At 49.0% G+C, this 13,527-nt stretch overlaps 1 protein-coding gene and 2 long non-coding RNA genes across 4 annotated transcripts; all 3 read left to right on the top strand.

The window, feature by feature from the left end:
- The first annotated feature begins 313 nt into the window (after positions 1-313).
- Positions 314-1,903, top strand: LOC111097899. The gene is made up of 3 exons (XM_038553306.1): positions 314-465; positions 1,301-1,505; positions 1,628-1,903. The coding sequence occupies exons 1-3, from the start codon at positions 455-457 to the stop codon at positions 1,901-1,903; spliced, it is 492 nt and encodes a 163-aa protein (XP_038409234.1). The 5' UTR covers positions 314-454.
- A 61-nt stretch (positions 1,904-1,964) lies between these two features.
- On the top strand, positions 1,965-8,837 carry LOC119876826. Of its 2 annotated transcripts, none has more exons than XR_005367250.1 (2): positions 1,965-2,012; positions 8,171-8,837. It is a non-coding gene; the product is annotated as an uncharacterized LOC119876826 (long non-coding RNA). The 2 variants fall into 2 exon arrangements; XR_005367251.1 differs by lacking the exon at positions 1,965-2,012 and adding an exon at positions 2,565-2,830.
- Positions 8,838-9,824: 987 nt separating this feature from the next.
- LOC119873994 lies at positions 9,825-12,113 on the top strand. The gene is made up of 3 exons (XR_005367252.1): positions 9,825-10,052; positions 11,443-11,697; positions 11,798-12,113. It is a non-coding gene; the product is annotated as an uncharacterized LOC119873994 (long non-coding RNA).
- Positions 12,114-13,527: the final 1,414 nt, after the last annotated feature.

Here is a 13,527-nt window from a genome sequence, read left to right as displayed (position 1 = left end):
TAAGAGATGAACAAACACCTTAAAAATGTGTGTACTTGATGGGTTTTTTTGTCTTATATCTGAGTTTCTTGAGGTAATACTTTAGCAAAGAACAAATAATAATACTGCTACCAAAAATATGCTTATTCTACTCATGGACATCCCTGCATTAAGGGCATAGAGATCAGAATAGTTGTGGGAAATAGAGCAGGTCTCTGATAAAAATATACTCAGCCCCTTCTACCAATTGATAATTTAGATAATCTGATGGAAGCATTTATTCTGAGGGATGTTCTCTCTCTCTCTCTCTCTCTCTCTGTTTTTCAACAGGTGGATCATTCAAGAAGATTCCTGGATCAAGAAGAGAATGGAAAGAGAAAATAGGAAGTCCAGGTGCTCCAGAGTTTCGTGTTGTTTTCAGAAGTTGTGATGAAATGACCCAGAAGCTGCCACATGCTCTCATTCTAACTGATTGATGTGGACCAGGTGAGAAGCTCTGTGGGCTCTTCCAGCTTCCACTCTGTGTAGGGGTGAAGCAAACAGGGTGAATTGTCCCACGTGTATTTAGCAGAGTCCTATAACCTAAAGGAAATAGGTCACATGGTAGCCCTTCTCTGTAGTTATAATAGAGATGGTTCCTAATTGTCTCCCAGACCTTACTGTGTCTCAGGGCAGCTGGTGCCTCCGGCACGTGTGTGGCTTCCTCTACATTCTCACAAAAACTAGGTCTGATGAACTTCAGGATGAAATAAAAAGAGCTGACACTAAGTGAGCACTTACTACATGCCAGGCACCGTGGATGCCTCATAATCAGATTCCCTCCTTGCACACTCCCACCAATCACATGCAGTAGGAACCCTCATTACCCCCGTTTTCCAGGTGACGTCATCAAGGGCCAGGGGGTGTAATAATAATTAGCACGTCCAACATCATGGGATCGTGAGTGACGCAGGCAGAGTGTAAATGCGGCTCAGACTGATAGCAGGGCCCCCCACGCTAGTGACTGCGTGCTCGTCGGGCACGGTTTCTGTCCTTCGGCGTTCAGGACCCGTCCAGATTATTTGGGAGACGGGTCTCAAAGTACCGATTTTCAGGGATCCCTGGGTGGCGCAGCGGTTTAGCGCCTGCCTTTGGCCCAGGGCGTGATCCTGGAGACCCGGGATCGAATCCCACGTCGGGCTCCCGGTGCATGGAGCCTGCTTCTCCCTCTGCCTATGTCTCTGCCTCTCTCTCTCTCTCTCTCTCTCTCTCTGACTATCATAAATAAATAAAAAAATTTTAAAAAAAAAGAACCGATTTTTAGTTAGCACTTAAATTTCAGTGACACTCTCAGGACGGTCAAGGAGCTACAGACACTGCCCTTGAATGAAAATGACGATGACAGACCTACATGCACCCCGGCCGCTCCAGCAGGCATTTGCCGAAACGGCCTGTTTAGAAGGTGTCACGTAAAAAACCAAGCTTTTGGAATCAGCTGCCAGGTTTCGGTCTGGGCTTCCTGTTTACGGCGATGGGACCTTAGCCCGGTGAGGCGGGGACAAGTGGTCTGTGCTCTGCGCGCAGAGTTGGATGCGATCACGCGGGCAACGCGCAGCTGGGGAGGGCCCTGCTGGAAACGGTGATGTTTGAGGCTTTATCCTTTTTAAAGCTCTTTTTCAGCAAAGCCACACTCCGACCTGGGCGACACAGGAACTGTAATCCTCTCCTGATGGCAGATGAGCTTCTGAAAGCTGAAGTCTCTTCAGTCTCGTCCGGGTGGCAGGACCGGCGGGGCCACCGCAGGTGTCGGAGCTCCCGGTCTGTGGTTCCGCGGCCTTTTCACTTCGTGATGCTGCGTCTCGGTTCCTGGCTCTGCCGCTTAGCAGCTGTGCCCACGGGGAGCCCCCCCCCACCCCGCCCCGTCCTGCCACTTCCTCGTTTCTAAATGACAGAGACGGCTGCGACCCGTTCCAGCCGCGGGGCAGCCTGTGTGAACGTCTCGCCATCCTGCTCACCTGCTCACCTGCTCAGGCTCTGGCCCACCGGCGGGACAGGTGAGGTCCAGCAGAGGCCGAGTTTTCAAGCCAGTCATCTGCCACGGAAACGTGGCCTAAAAAGCCCCAGGGGTGCTGCCAGAGAAAGGGCGACATGTAAGGGGTCAAGGGGTCACGAGGGCTCCAGCTATTCAGGGAACTGGTGGCCTGGGACTGTGGCAGGGGGGAATGCAGCGAGTGTGCATGAGGGCCTGAGCGCTGGGGCAGGGGCCCGGGAGCTGGGGTGTCATGGGCGCCCCTGGGGCAGAGCTCTCCGGATGGAGCCGGGGCAGGAGCGGGCAGCCCGGGGGGTGTCACGGGCCTCGGAGCCTGTGCTCAGCCGAGAGCCGTCGTGTCGTTGGGGCAGCACCCGGACCCCCGTGGCCCAGAGCTGCGGCCGGGACGGAGCCCACAGAAAGGAGGGGAGCTGTGCGCAGGGAGCCGCCAGACTGCCTTTGACCCCAACTGTCCCGGAGCTTTCAGTCCCTTGGTCCCTCGGGGCAGTCAGCGGGGAGTTGCCTGCAGGTGACCCCAGGAGGACGTGCTCCCATGCTCAGGGGGCAGTCGCCTGCAGGTGACCCCAGGAGGACGTGCCCGGGCCCCACGAGGGCGGGAAGGCCTGGTGCGCGAGCCCGCGGTGCGGAGGCTGCCGGAGGGCCTGGGCGGCCTCTGGGGCAAGGACTTCCCAACTTGGCTCAACGCAGAAAACACGAAGCATAAACCCCTGCACTTTGGCTTGGGCAAACCAAACAAACGAGAGTGGCAGTGGCAGTGATCCCAGTCGGGAGCCACCACCCCACTCACCAGACCTCTCACGACTCCCGGCGCAGCAGATGCAGGTCAGTATTTACCCCCAGGAGCTGGTGGGTGACGTGCGAACACCTGCCCGGGCGATGGGGACGCGGGCTCTGCGTGCACATCACCCACCACAGACACCCAGAATCGTGCGTGGAGACAACAGCAAACTGTGAAGAATCAAATATAATTCTTGATTCTGCCCCAAGGCAGAGCCAACAGGATCACCTAGAGGCAGAAGGGATCCCAGAAATCCCAGTGAGCACCTACAGAGGAGAATCTCCTTCAGTCTGTTCCACGTGGTTTCGTGGGGAATACTGAGGAGCACGACTCCTTAAAGTTGAGTCTGATTTTACTGACCTACTTTTCACCACATTTTCCTTGGTTTCATCTGAGTTCGAATTAACTATCCTAGTGTGGAGATCGGGCAAGTTAAGGAAGAGAAATAGTTAAGAAAAATATTGCGAGGTTGGTTTAATCTGGTACTTTAAAAAGTAACTTTTAAATTTCATCGTTAAAAACATCTTTTCCTTTTGGTTTCCCCCTCTCCAGTTTGCTTAAGATGTGTGGGCATATAACGTTGTGTAAGTTTAGGGTGTACAACATAATAATCTGAATTACGTATAACTGTGAAGTGATTGCCATAATTAGTTAACATCCATTAGCTCTCATTGTTACAACTTTTTGTTAAATAACTGGTTTTGAAAAGGGATTTAATAACTTCCTTGTGCCTTCTCATGAACCTATAAAAGCGTATAAACAAGTAAGCTCTGAAAAATATTTTAAAGTATAAAAATTAATCTTCAAAATAGCGATACTGTTGGGAAATCTTCCTGAACTTATGAATGCATAGGATGTATGTATTTTCATTATTTTAAAAATATATAAAAATAATATAACCTACAGGCTTAAAAAAGCCAAACAATAAAATGTAGAGGAAAATCAATAAAAAATTTAAGAATAACCATTTAAAAACCTCTGTCGGTTTTCTTGTAGCCCCTCTGGCCCTACAGTGTTAACTACTATGAACAGATTTCCTTATAAATAGGCTCATGCTACATAAATGGACATATTTCTACCATGTGTTCTTTAAAAATGTTAGCCAAATGTCATAATCTTATTTCCACAACAGTACAGAGAAAGCTGCCTCATTCTTTTCAGTGATCATCCAGTATTTGATAATACCCGTATGCCTTGATTTATTTAACGACTCACACATTAATGAGTCTATTAGTTTCTTAGGGCTGCTCGTGACGAATTGCCACAAGCTTGGTGGCCTCAAACAACAAAAATTTATTCTCTTACAGTTCTGGAGGTCAGACGCCCAGAACCAAGCTGTCAACAGGCCGTGATCTTCCAAAGGCTGTAGGGGGACTACTTCCTGGCCTCTTAGAACGTCTTGTGGCACCTGGTGCTCCTCGGTGGTCCTTAGCTTATAGGTGAATCGCTCCCGTCTCTGCCTCCGTCTTCACGTAGCTGTGTCTCCTGTGCTCTTGTGTCTTCTACTCCTCTTTCTCTTATAGGGACACCTTATACTTTACCTGTAATAAGAACACCATATGGGGATTAGGGCTCACCCTAGTCTGAGATGATCTCATTTCTTGATCCTTAATTACATTTGCAAAGACCCTATTCCAAAAATAAGGTCATATCCACAGGTACCAGGAGCTATGATTTGGGCATATCTCTCTGGGGCCACTATCCAACCAATTACAACGAGTATCTAAATTGTTCTTGGATTTTCAGTCTTAGAAACAGCTATGCAAAGAAAACCATCATTTTGCATCTCTCTTCGTACATATGTATATTTTTCTGTAAGATAGTTGTCATTGTTACACGTAGGATTGCCGAATCAAAGAATAGGCATATCTGCGATTTGACATCTACTTAAAAATTGCCTTCTGAAAAGATGGTACTGATTTGCACTCCCACGATCTTTTTTTTTTAATTTTTATTAATTTATGATAGTCACACAGAGAGAGAGAGAGAGAGAGGCAGAGACATAGGCAGAGGGAGAAGCAGGCTCCATGCACCAGGAGCCTGATGTGGGATTCGATCCCGGGTCTCCAGGATCGCGCCCTGGGCCAAAGGCAGGCGCTAAACCGCTGCGCCACCCAGGGATCCCTCCCACAATCTTTAAAACCTACTGTTCAACCCCTTTGCCAAAATGGGTTATTGTCCATCCATAATTTTTGCCAATCTGATGAATCGAAAGTGATATCTTATTTCATGGAGCAAATTGATTCCGTGTGAAGTGACAGTTATTACCTGTGCTTACATATGTTTATCAGCCAGTGATATTCCTCCAATGGATTAGCCTTTTATATCTTTGTCAATTCTTACTTGGTTTGTCTGTTGTTTATCATGTTCTAGGCATTTTTATACATCACAGAAACCAATCTTTGTTATGTGCAAGTTGCAAAAAATATATAACACCCATATACAAACACACATAAAATATGATAAATATGCTGCAGATATTTTCTCCTAATCCACAGGTCTTGTAATCTTTGTTTATGGCATCAGGAGTATTTAATATTCAGAAGGTCAAAACTGCCTAGAGTTTCTGGGGTTGGTGTCTTGGTTAGAAAAGCTTCCTTGCTCCAAGTTTATAGAAGTATTTCTCTCTCTCTCTATATATATATATATATATAATTTATTTATATAAAATAAAACATTCATTATTTGCCTATGTCATAAATAGATATATAAGTATTCCTAATAATAAATGTTATTATTGATATTTTAATTATGGTGCAAAAATTAATTCTCCCAGAATATATGTTGTATAGATTGAGGGCAATATCATTCTTTTTGAAACATTTGAGTACAGTTGACACACAATGTTACATCAGTTTCCAGTGCACAACTTATGGATTTGACAAGTTTGTACGTTATCGTTTATTCACTACAAATGCACCATCTGTCCTGTTAGGTTGCTATTATGATATCATTGACTGTATTCCTTATGCCTTTCATTCCTGTGATGTATTCATTTCATAGCTGGAGGCCTGTACCTCTCTCTCCCCTTCACCCATTTTCCCTACTCCCGACCCCCCTCCCGTCTGGCAACCATCAGTTTGTTCTATTTATAGGTCAGATCTCACTTTTTGTCTATTCTTTTTCTTTTTTTAGATTCCATTTGAGTGGAATCATACAGTATTTGTGTTTCTCAGACTGACTTATTTTACTTAGCGTAATACCTTCCATGTTGTTAATACGTGTCCTCTTTTCTTCTCGATCAGACTTGATCAGCTTTCTCTATTAAATAAATCTTCAAAGAAACAGCTTTTAGTTTGACTATCTATAATTGTTTTCAGTTTTATTGCTTTCCCCCTACACAGTCCATTAGTCTCTACCTTCAACTTTCTTTGTTTTATTGTTCTTTTTCTAACTTTTAAAGTTAACTACATCTATTTTCAATGTAAATTATTGATTAAGATGTGTCCGTCATTCTTCCAAGGGCTTCTTCGATAATTAAAGATAGCACTGATGTTGAACCAGTGCTGTTGGGTTGGTTTTTATCAGGAGCGGGATTAACTGTAGCTCTGACGATCTCTGTAGAAGAATGCCATGTGACTTACCTTGGACTTATACTGAGCATGTAGTTTGGGGTGATACCCGGGCTTTATGCTTCTATATAATTATTTCAGTCTTTCTAAACAACTGCTTTGTAACAAACACACCGACAATGTATATCATCCATTTAGGTATGTATTTCCAAAGCTATTTATCTATATAATAAAAGGAAGCACTATTTTCTCCTCTTGACTTGTTTCACTTAGCATAATATTCTCCGGTTCCAACTACGTCAACATAAGTGGTAGGTGTTCATCAGGGAAGGACAATCATCATATGGTCTCAGTCATACGGGGACTATAAGAAATAGTGAAAGGGACCATAAGGGAAGGAGGGAAACTGAGTGGGAAAACTCAGAGAGGAAGACAAACCAGGAGAGTCTCCTGACTGCGAAACAATCTGAGGGTCGCTGGAGGGGAGGCGGGCGGAGGGACGGGGTGACTGAGTGACAAGCACTGAGGAGGACACGTGATGGGATGAGTGCTGGGTGTTAAACTATATATTGATACCTTGAATTTAAATAAACTATTAAAATAAAATTAATTTAAAAAGTAAAAAAAGAGGAGGCAATATTTTCCTCGTATAATAAACACACACTGCACATAACTGATCATCCAGAGGTTTGAGAAATGATCAGTTTTTGTTGAGTTATCATGACCTGCCTGATGCCCCACTGCCTTCTTTACCCTCCCTGAGTCCAGCCTTAACCACTTCCCTTCTCTGATTTGCTCTCCAGCTCGCTGCTCATGTGATCACTCTACTTCGCCACCTAAAACCTCTTCTCCGTGACCTATCGGGCAAAACCTGTGTGGATCAAGACACTCTCATCCGCTGCTCTTGCCAACGGCTCTGGCTCCTCTTGCCACTACCCTATTGTGCCCTCTCCGCTCCAGCACTAAGTGCTCTTTGCAGTTTTCTTGCCTTTTCCTGGAAATCCTTTTTTAAACAAATTTTTAAAAATTTAAATTCGATTTAATTGACATATACTGCATTATCAGTTTCAGAGCTATAGTTCAGTGATTCATCAGCTGCGTACAACGCCTGGTGCTCATCACATCAAGTGCCCTCCTTCATGCCCGTCACCCCTTCTTAATCCCCTCCTGACAAATGGATTTGACAGCCCAACTCAGAGACTGAGTTCTCCAAAAAGTATCCCCCAAAGAATTAAATGCTTACTCTTCATATTCTTTTTTTTTCTTTTAAAGATTTAATTTACTTATTCATGAAAGACACAGAGAGAGAAAGGCAGAGACACAGGCAGAGGGAGAAGCAGGCTCCAGGCAGGGAGCCCGACGTGGGACTCCATCCTGAGGCCGCGGATCACGCCCCGAGCCTGGGGCAGGTGCTCAACCACTGAGCCACCCACGCGTCCCCTTCATATTCTTACTGTAGTTCGTACGTGCTTTTACTGAAGCACTTCTTACCTTCTGTGATCATGTATTTGTTTACATATTTCTCTCCTCTTCCAGAATGAATTCTTTGAAGACAGTTTGTTATTTATCCCCATATTTATCCTTAGGACTGTGCCTTGCACGTGACAGACACTTAGGAAATACCCCGTTTGGACTAATGGGCTTTGATCCTTATGTTTCACTGGTTTTTGGTGACTTTTCTTAGTAGAGTTCACTAAGTATAACGTAATTTTCATTTGACAGCTTATCACAGCCTTTCAATTTGTAGAACTAGAGCGATGAGAACAAACCAGAGGCGTGTATGTTAGGTTGAGCCATCCCGTAGGCTGTTGCGCTGCTGTCACAGGCTACCAGACTGGTGGTTTATCAACAACGGGCATTTCTTTCCCACAGTTCTGGAGGCTGCGGGGTCCAAGACTGAGGCAGTGGCAGATTCAGTGTTTGCTGAGAGCCCACGTTCGGGGTCACAGACCGCGCTCTTGCACCGTGACCCCTCATGGCAGAAGGGGTAAGGGAATCCCCCAGGACCTGCTTCCACTCGCGAGGGCTCCATCCTCAGGACCTAAGCACCTCCCGGAGATCTGCCTCTAAAAGCCATCACACTGGGGTCACCCTTCAACATGTGAATTGTGGGAAGAACACAAACACTCAATCTATGGCAAACCATACGTATGTGCCTGTGTCCGAACTCCTCTACCTACACAAACAGGCATTTCATATCAGTCAACTCAGTGGGTGTGCAGCCAACTGTTCGGAGAACGTAGAAGTCCCTTGTTGGCCTTTGCTCTTCTCTTAGCCTTCCCCCCACCCACGGCCAACTGATTCAACTTTGCTTCCTTGCGATTTGCTTCAAGACCCCATAGGGGAAAACCATAGACATTTCTGATTAATAGATCATGTTAAATTTGTCCGGGTTAATTAGGGCTCACGTATGTGTGGTAGCTATGAAATATTTTATTCTCCAGGCATCAGCTGGAGTTGGTGCTAACTGATCCTCTAACGACCTGGGAAATTCAAGGTGTTCACATTTCAAATAAAGGTAAACAGCCAGTATGATAAACAGGTTTGTTCACTGTAATGTGTTTATCATTTTATTGACATCTTTACCCAGAACTTTGGCAACAGCGTATTTTAGACTCTCATTGTAATCTAGTATGAAAAAGAAGCATCTATGTCTTTGAACATATTTTGTTCACTTCATGTTCTTATAAGCCATCATTTTGTGAGCGACAATTTCAAGTTCCTATTTTCCTAAAACCTTTCTGATTTGCTGGGAGGTTGGGGTGAAAGATCAAAATAGAACTCAGTAATGAGTTCTCCCTCAAATTATGGGTAGCAGTGCAAATCAGTACCACTTTGAAAAATATTTTTAAGAATATTGACTTGGGGGCACCTGGGTGGCTCAGTCCGTTAAGCATCTGCCTTTGGCTCAGGTCATAATCCCAGGGTCCTGGGATGGAGTCCTGCCTCGGGCTCCCTGCTCAGAGGGGAGCCTGCTTCTCCCCCTCCCCTTGCCTGCTGCTCCTTCTTTCTCTCTCTCTCTCTCTCTTTCAAATAAATAAAATATTTTTAAGAAGAATATTTGATTTTTTACGGTTCAGTATTTCATCCATCAAGTGGTTTCCATAACTGAGCCTGGCCCTTTCTGCTAGCCTGAAAAATAGGATGGAGACAGATTGCTAAAAAAAATTGTAACCAGAGCATTGACAACAGCAACATTGCAGAGAGATGAAATTCCAACAAGAAGCCACGATGGTGCCCATGGTACTTCCCCTCCGAGCGGGGGCTTGGGGGGCTGCCGCCGAGCGCTGGCGGCCGTGAATGGTGCATCATCCGGGGAAGCTGGAGGCCGCCCGGAGCCACGGGGAAGCGTGCGGGGTGAGCGGGCACCACGTCCTACTGCTCCGATTCTCATTTGCCGGCTGCGTTCTGCTGACTCGTGTACCTCGTGTTCGGCTCCTATCACCTGGTGGCAAAAAGTATTCAAGTGCTACAGGAAAGAAGGCTGCATTATTGTCATTATTGTCATTATTGTCATTATTGTCGGAACGCGCTAAGCACCGGGCAGGCCTCACCTGCAGCAGGACACACGGCGGCTGAGAAACGTAGCGTGTGTGCGCTGAGTGTTTTATCTGGTGCCTCGGTGGAAATCATCCCAGGGCTGATGGAAGTGACTGATGCTTTGCGCTGGTGGCGGTTGAGGTTCATGGACTGCCGGCGGAAACGGGCGCCTTGACTGCTATCTGATGATATCAAGACATCATTATTTTTGAGGGTGAGAATTATTTTTTTTTAAAGGAAGTATTGTCTTTGGGAGCTGTATACTGAAATGCTTACAGATAAAATAAAGTGATGCAGGGATTGGCCTCAAAATAGTCTAGGGAGGGCGGAGAAGTGGGTGCACAGGAAGCAGCCTGGCCACGAGCGGACAATCGCTGGAGGCGGCTGCGGGCAGCGGGCCTCATCATGCCATTCCCTCTACTTTTTTATCAGTTCAAATTTTCCTATAACAAAAAGAGCATTTTTTTTAACTTTACAAATAATCATAAAAAGGACTCTTTGTTCATGCCCGTTATCTGACTGTTGGAGGCAAAGGCAGGCCTGCAAGGGTCGGGTGCTGGGCCGGGGGTGTCGCCCCTGGGTGGAGAGGCCCACCTCCCTTAGGCCTGGGCGCCCAGGTCACCGCGGGGCGTGTGGCGCGTGTCCCCCTGGGTGCAGGGAGGGCTCTGCGGGCCGCACTCCCCGCCGCCTGCTTCGCTAGAGCCTCTGGCCCGTCGGCGTCACTGGTTAGAGAAGCAGCGTCACTCGCTGGAACCTTCAGCAGGACACACGTGCGCGACCCAAACTCCGTGTCCGGGTTCCCTTTGCCTCGACGCAAAGAGCAGCCGAGCACCTGGCGGGAGAGCGGGTGCAGGTGCAGCGGCACCCGAGGCTGCAGCCCGGGGGGGCCCTCCAGACGCGGTGACCTCCCGGGGCGGTGACGCAGGGCCCCAGGCACCCGAGTGCGAGGGTGAATGTGGGGCTAGCTCCAACAGGGGCGCCCTGGGGAGGGCGCTGTGCACGCCTCCCTGCAGGGGGCAGAGCGGGTGTGGGGTGCGGGGTGCGGGTGGAGGGTGCAGGTGGGCAGGGAGGGAGCTCCTGCGCCTTGGGGGTTGGGGGGAGCCCAGGTCTGTGCCGGCAGGTGGGGGGCAGGGGTGGCCGGGGTGGCTGGGGGGCAGGCTGGGGGGAGGGCCCGACCTGGGCCGGGGAGGAACGTTCCTGGGGCCTCGGACGCCCTGCGGGCACCCAGGTGAGACCCCGCGGGCCGCTGCACCTGCCGCCGCGGAAAGGGCTGGTCTCGGAGCTCAGGCCCCCGGTGAACCCGGGCGCGGAGCTGGGGTGACACCCCGGGGGACCCAGAGCCCAGGCCCCCCTGTGCCCGCTGCCAGCACTGCGCCAGCCTCTGGAGCCCCGCAGAGCCCCCGCCGCCCCGCCCGGGCCCTGACGCTCACCCCGGGGCCCCAGCAGCTCGCTGGGCACCCGTCACCCTTCCCTGATGATTTCTGACGTCCGGGAGGACTTGCTCGAGCTCAGAGTCTGTCCTAAGCTTTTCACAAGAATTAATTCACCTAAACCCCACCACGACCCCACGAAGTACGTATTTTATTCTTTCCCCCTCTTTACAGATAGGGAAACTGAGGCACAACGCGGTTGAGCCCTTCGTGCAAGGTCAGAGAGTCGCAGAGGCAGGCCCGGGCCCAGCAGCCGATTCATGAGGCCACACACGGCGGCTCCCGGTGCACCTGCCACGGGGACACGCACCAAACCACCGTGAGTCCGGCCTCGATGCCTGCCGGGGGCTCGGCCGGCCGTGCAGCCCTGAGCCAGTCGCCTGCCCTCTCTGAATTTGAAATCAGCATTTATCCTACCTCCAGGTTCAGGTACGACACACAGGTCAAAACCGCTCGGACGTGAGTGAAAGGGGCTTTTGGGTTTTTTGGGTTTTTTTTTTTTTTAAGATTTTATGTATTTATTTGACAGAGAGATAGAGGCAGAGAGCCCAAGCGGAGGGAATGGCAGGGGCAGAGGGAGAAGCCGGCTCCCCGCTGAGCAGGAAGCCCGAGGCGGGACTTGATCCCAGGACCCCAGGATCACGCCCTGAGCCAAGGGCCGACACTTAACCAACAGAGACCCCCGATCGCCCCCAGGATGAACATTTAAATAAATATGAATGTAAAGGACGACACAGTAACGGTGCTTCATGAATCATGTTCTTCTAAATCCTTTAATTATCTGAGACAGTCATGGGTTTGGATTCAATTTTGATCAGAAAGCATTTTAAGGGGCAGCCCAGGTGGCTCAGCGGTTTAGGGCTGCCTTCAGCCCAGGGCGTGACCCCGGGGTCCTGGGATCGAGTCCCACATCGGGCTCCCTGCATGGAGCCTGCTTCTCCCTCCACCTGTGTCTCTGCCTCTCTCTCTGTCTCTCCTGAATAAATAAATAAAATCTTAAAAAAAGAAAAAGGCATTTTAGGAAAGGTGAAGACGGAAGTCTTCCCGGCCGCCGTCTGCCTCCGTGGGCACGTCGCTCGTAGCCGCTGTGGCCTGCGTGGGTGATTTCCCAGTGGTGGTGGCCAGCTACCTCCAGGACAGAGGCTTCCCACAGATCCTAGGTTCTTCTGTGATCTTTGGGAACATGCTCGATTTTATTTCCTTCAGGGTTCAGCTTTCCCAAGATTTCATATATGTCATTTATGCTTTTAATTAAGGTCTTAAGTGGAATGACATTACTTGGGAGTCGGTTTCCATTTTCAAAACGGTAGTGGGGTCACTGACGTGTGACTGGCTGTCCTAATCATGAACCCATTAGATAGGCGGTCACCTAGAACCAGGAAGAGGTTACGAGACAGACGGATGGAAAACAGTGAGTTGCTCTCACCTACGGGGCCACGTCAGGGCCTTGGAGCAGGGATCCAGACCTTAGGCATCAACCCCAAGTTTCTGGCGCCACAGCAAGACCTTCAGGTTTGTTTGTTTTTTTAAGATTTTATTTATTCATTCATGATAGACATAGAGAGAGAGAGAGAGGCAGAGACACAGGCAGAGGGAGAAGCAGGCTCCATGCAGGGAGCTCGACACAGGACTCGATCCTGGGACTCCAGGATCATGCCCTGGACCAAAGACAGGTGCCAAACCGCTGAGCCCCCCAGGGATCCCCGACCTTCAGGTTTTTACTCAGCTCCTGGACTCCTTGGAAACACTAAAAAACTTGAAGTCATGGACTCTGAGTTGTTCTACATTAGAAGCAAGTAAAGAGAGGGGATCGTTCAGAGACGGGGCCGTCGGCAGGGCTCGTTCAGCCCACGACCATCAGCATCGACGCAGGTGCCAGCACCCAGATGGGGCTGCTCAGAACTATCTGCTGAAGCCTAAGAGCCGAAGAGAACTTCCCAGATGCCTCCCCGACATCGCCGCCAGCATAGAAGTCTCCTTTTTGCTACAACTGAGATCACTCTGCAATAGCCAATCAGCTTGGTCAACCTTGGCCTGATACCCTGACTCGTGCCGGCTGCCCCAGGCCCTTGCCCTCGCCTTGGGTGTCTTCGTGGCGGTCCGCTCATCCCTGGCCACGGGCGTCCGCGCCGCCGAGAAATCCACCTCCCCCTCTAAGATCGAGGTCTTAAAATGAAATCTTTAGACGTGGACCCAGCCTTCTATTAGCGGGGGGTACTCTGGCCAAAAGCAGGAACCTGTGGTAGTTCTCCCGGAACC

Source organism: Canis lupus, chromosome 11, assembly GCF_011100685.1.
Source record: "Canis lupus familiaris isolate Mischka breed German Shepherd chromosome 11, alternate assembly UU_Cfam_GSD_1.0, whole genome shotgun sequence".
Lineage (NCBI taxonomy): Eukaryota > Metazoa > Chordata > Mammalia > Carnivora > Canidae > Canis > Canis lupus.
Note: the sequence above shows the minus strand (reverse complement) of the source record. Positions and strands in the feature narration are given on the sequence as shown.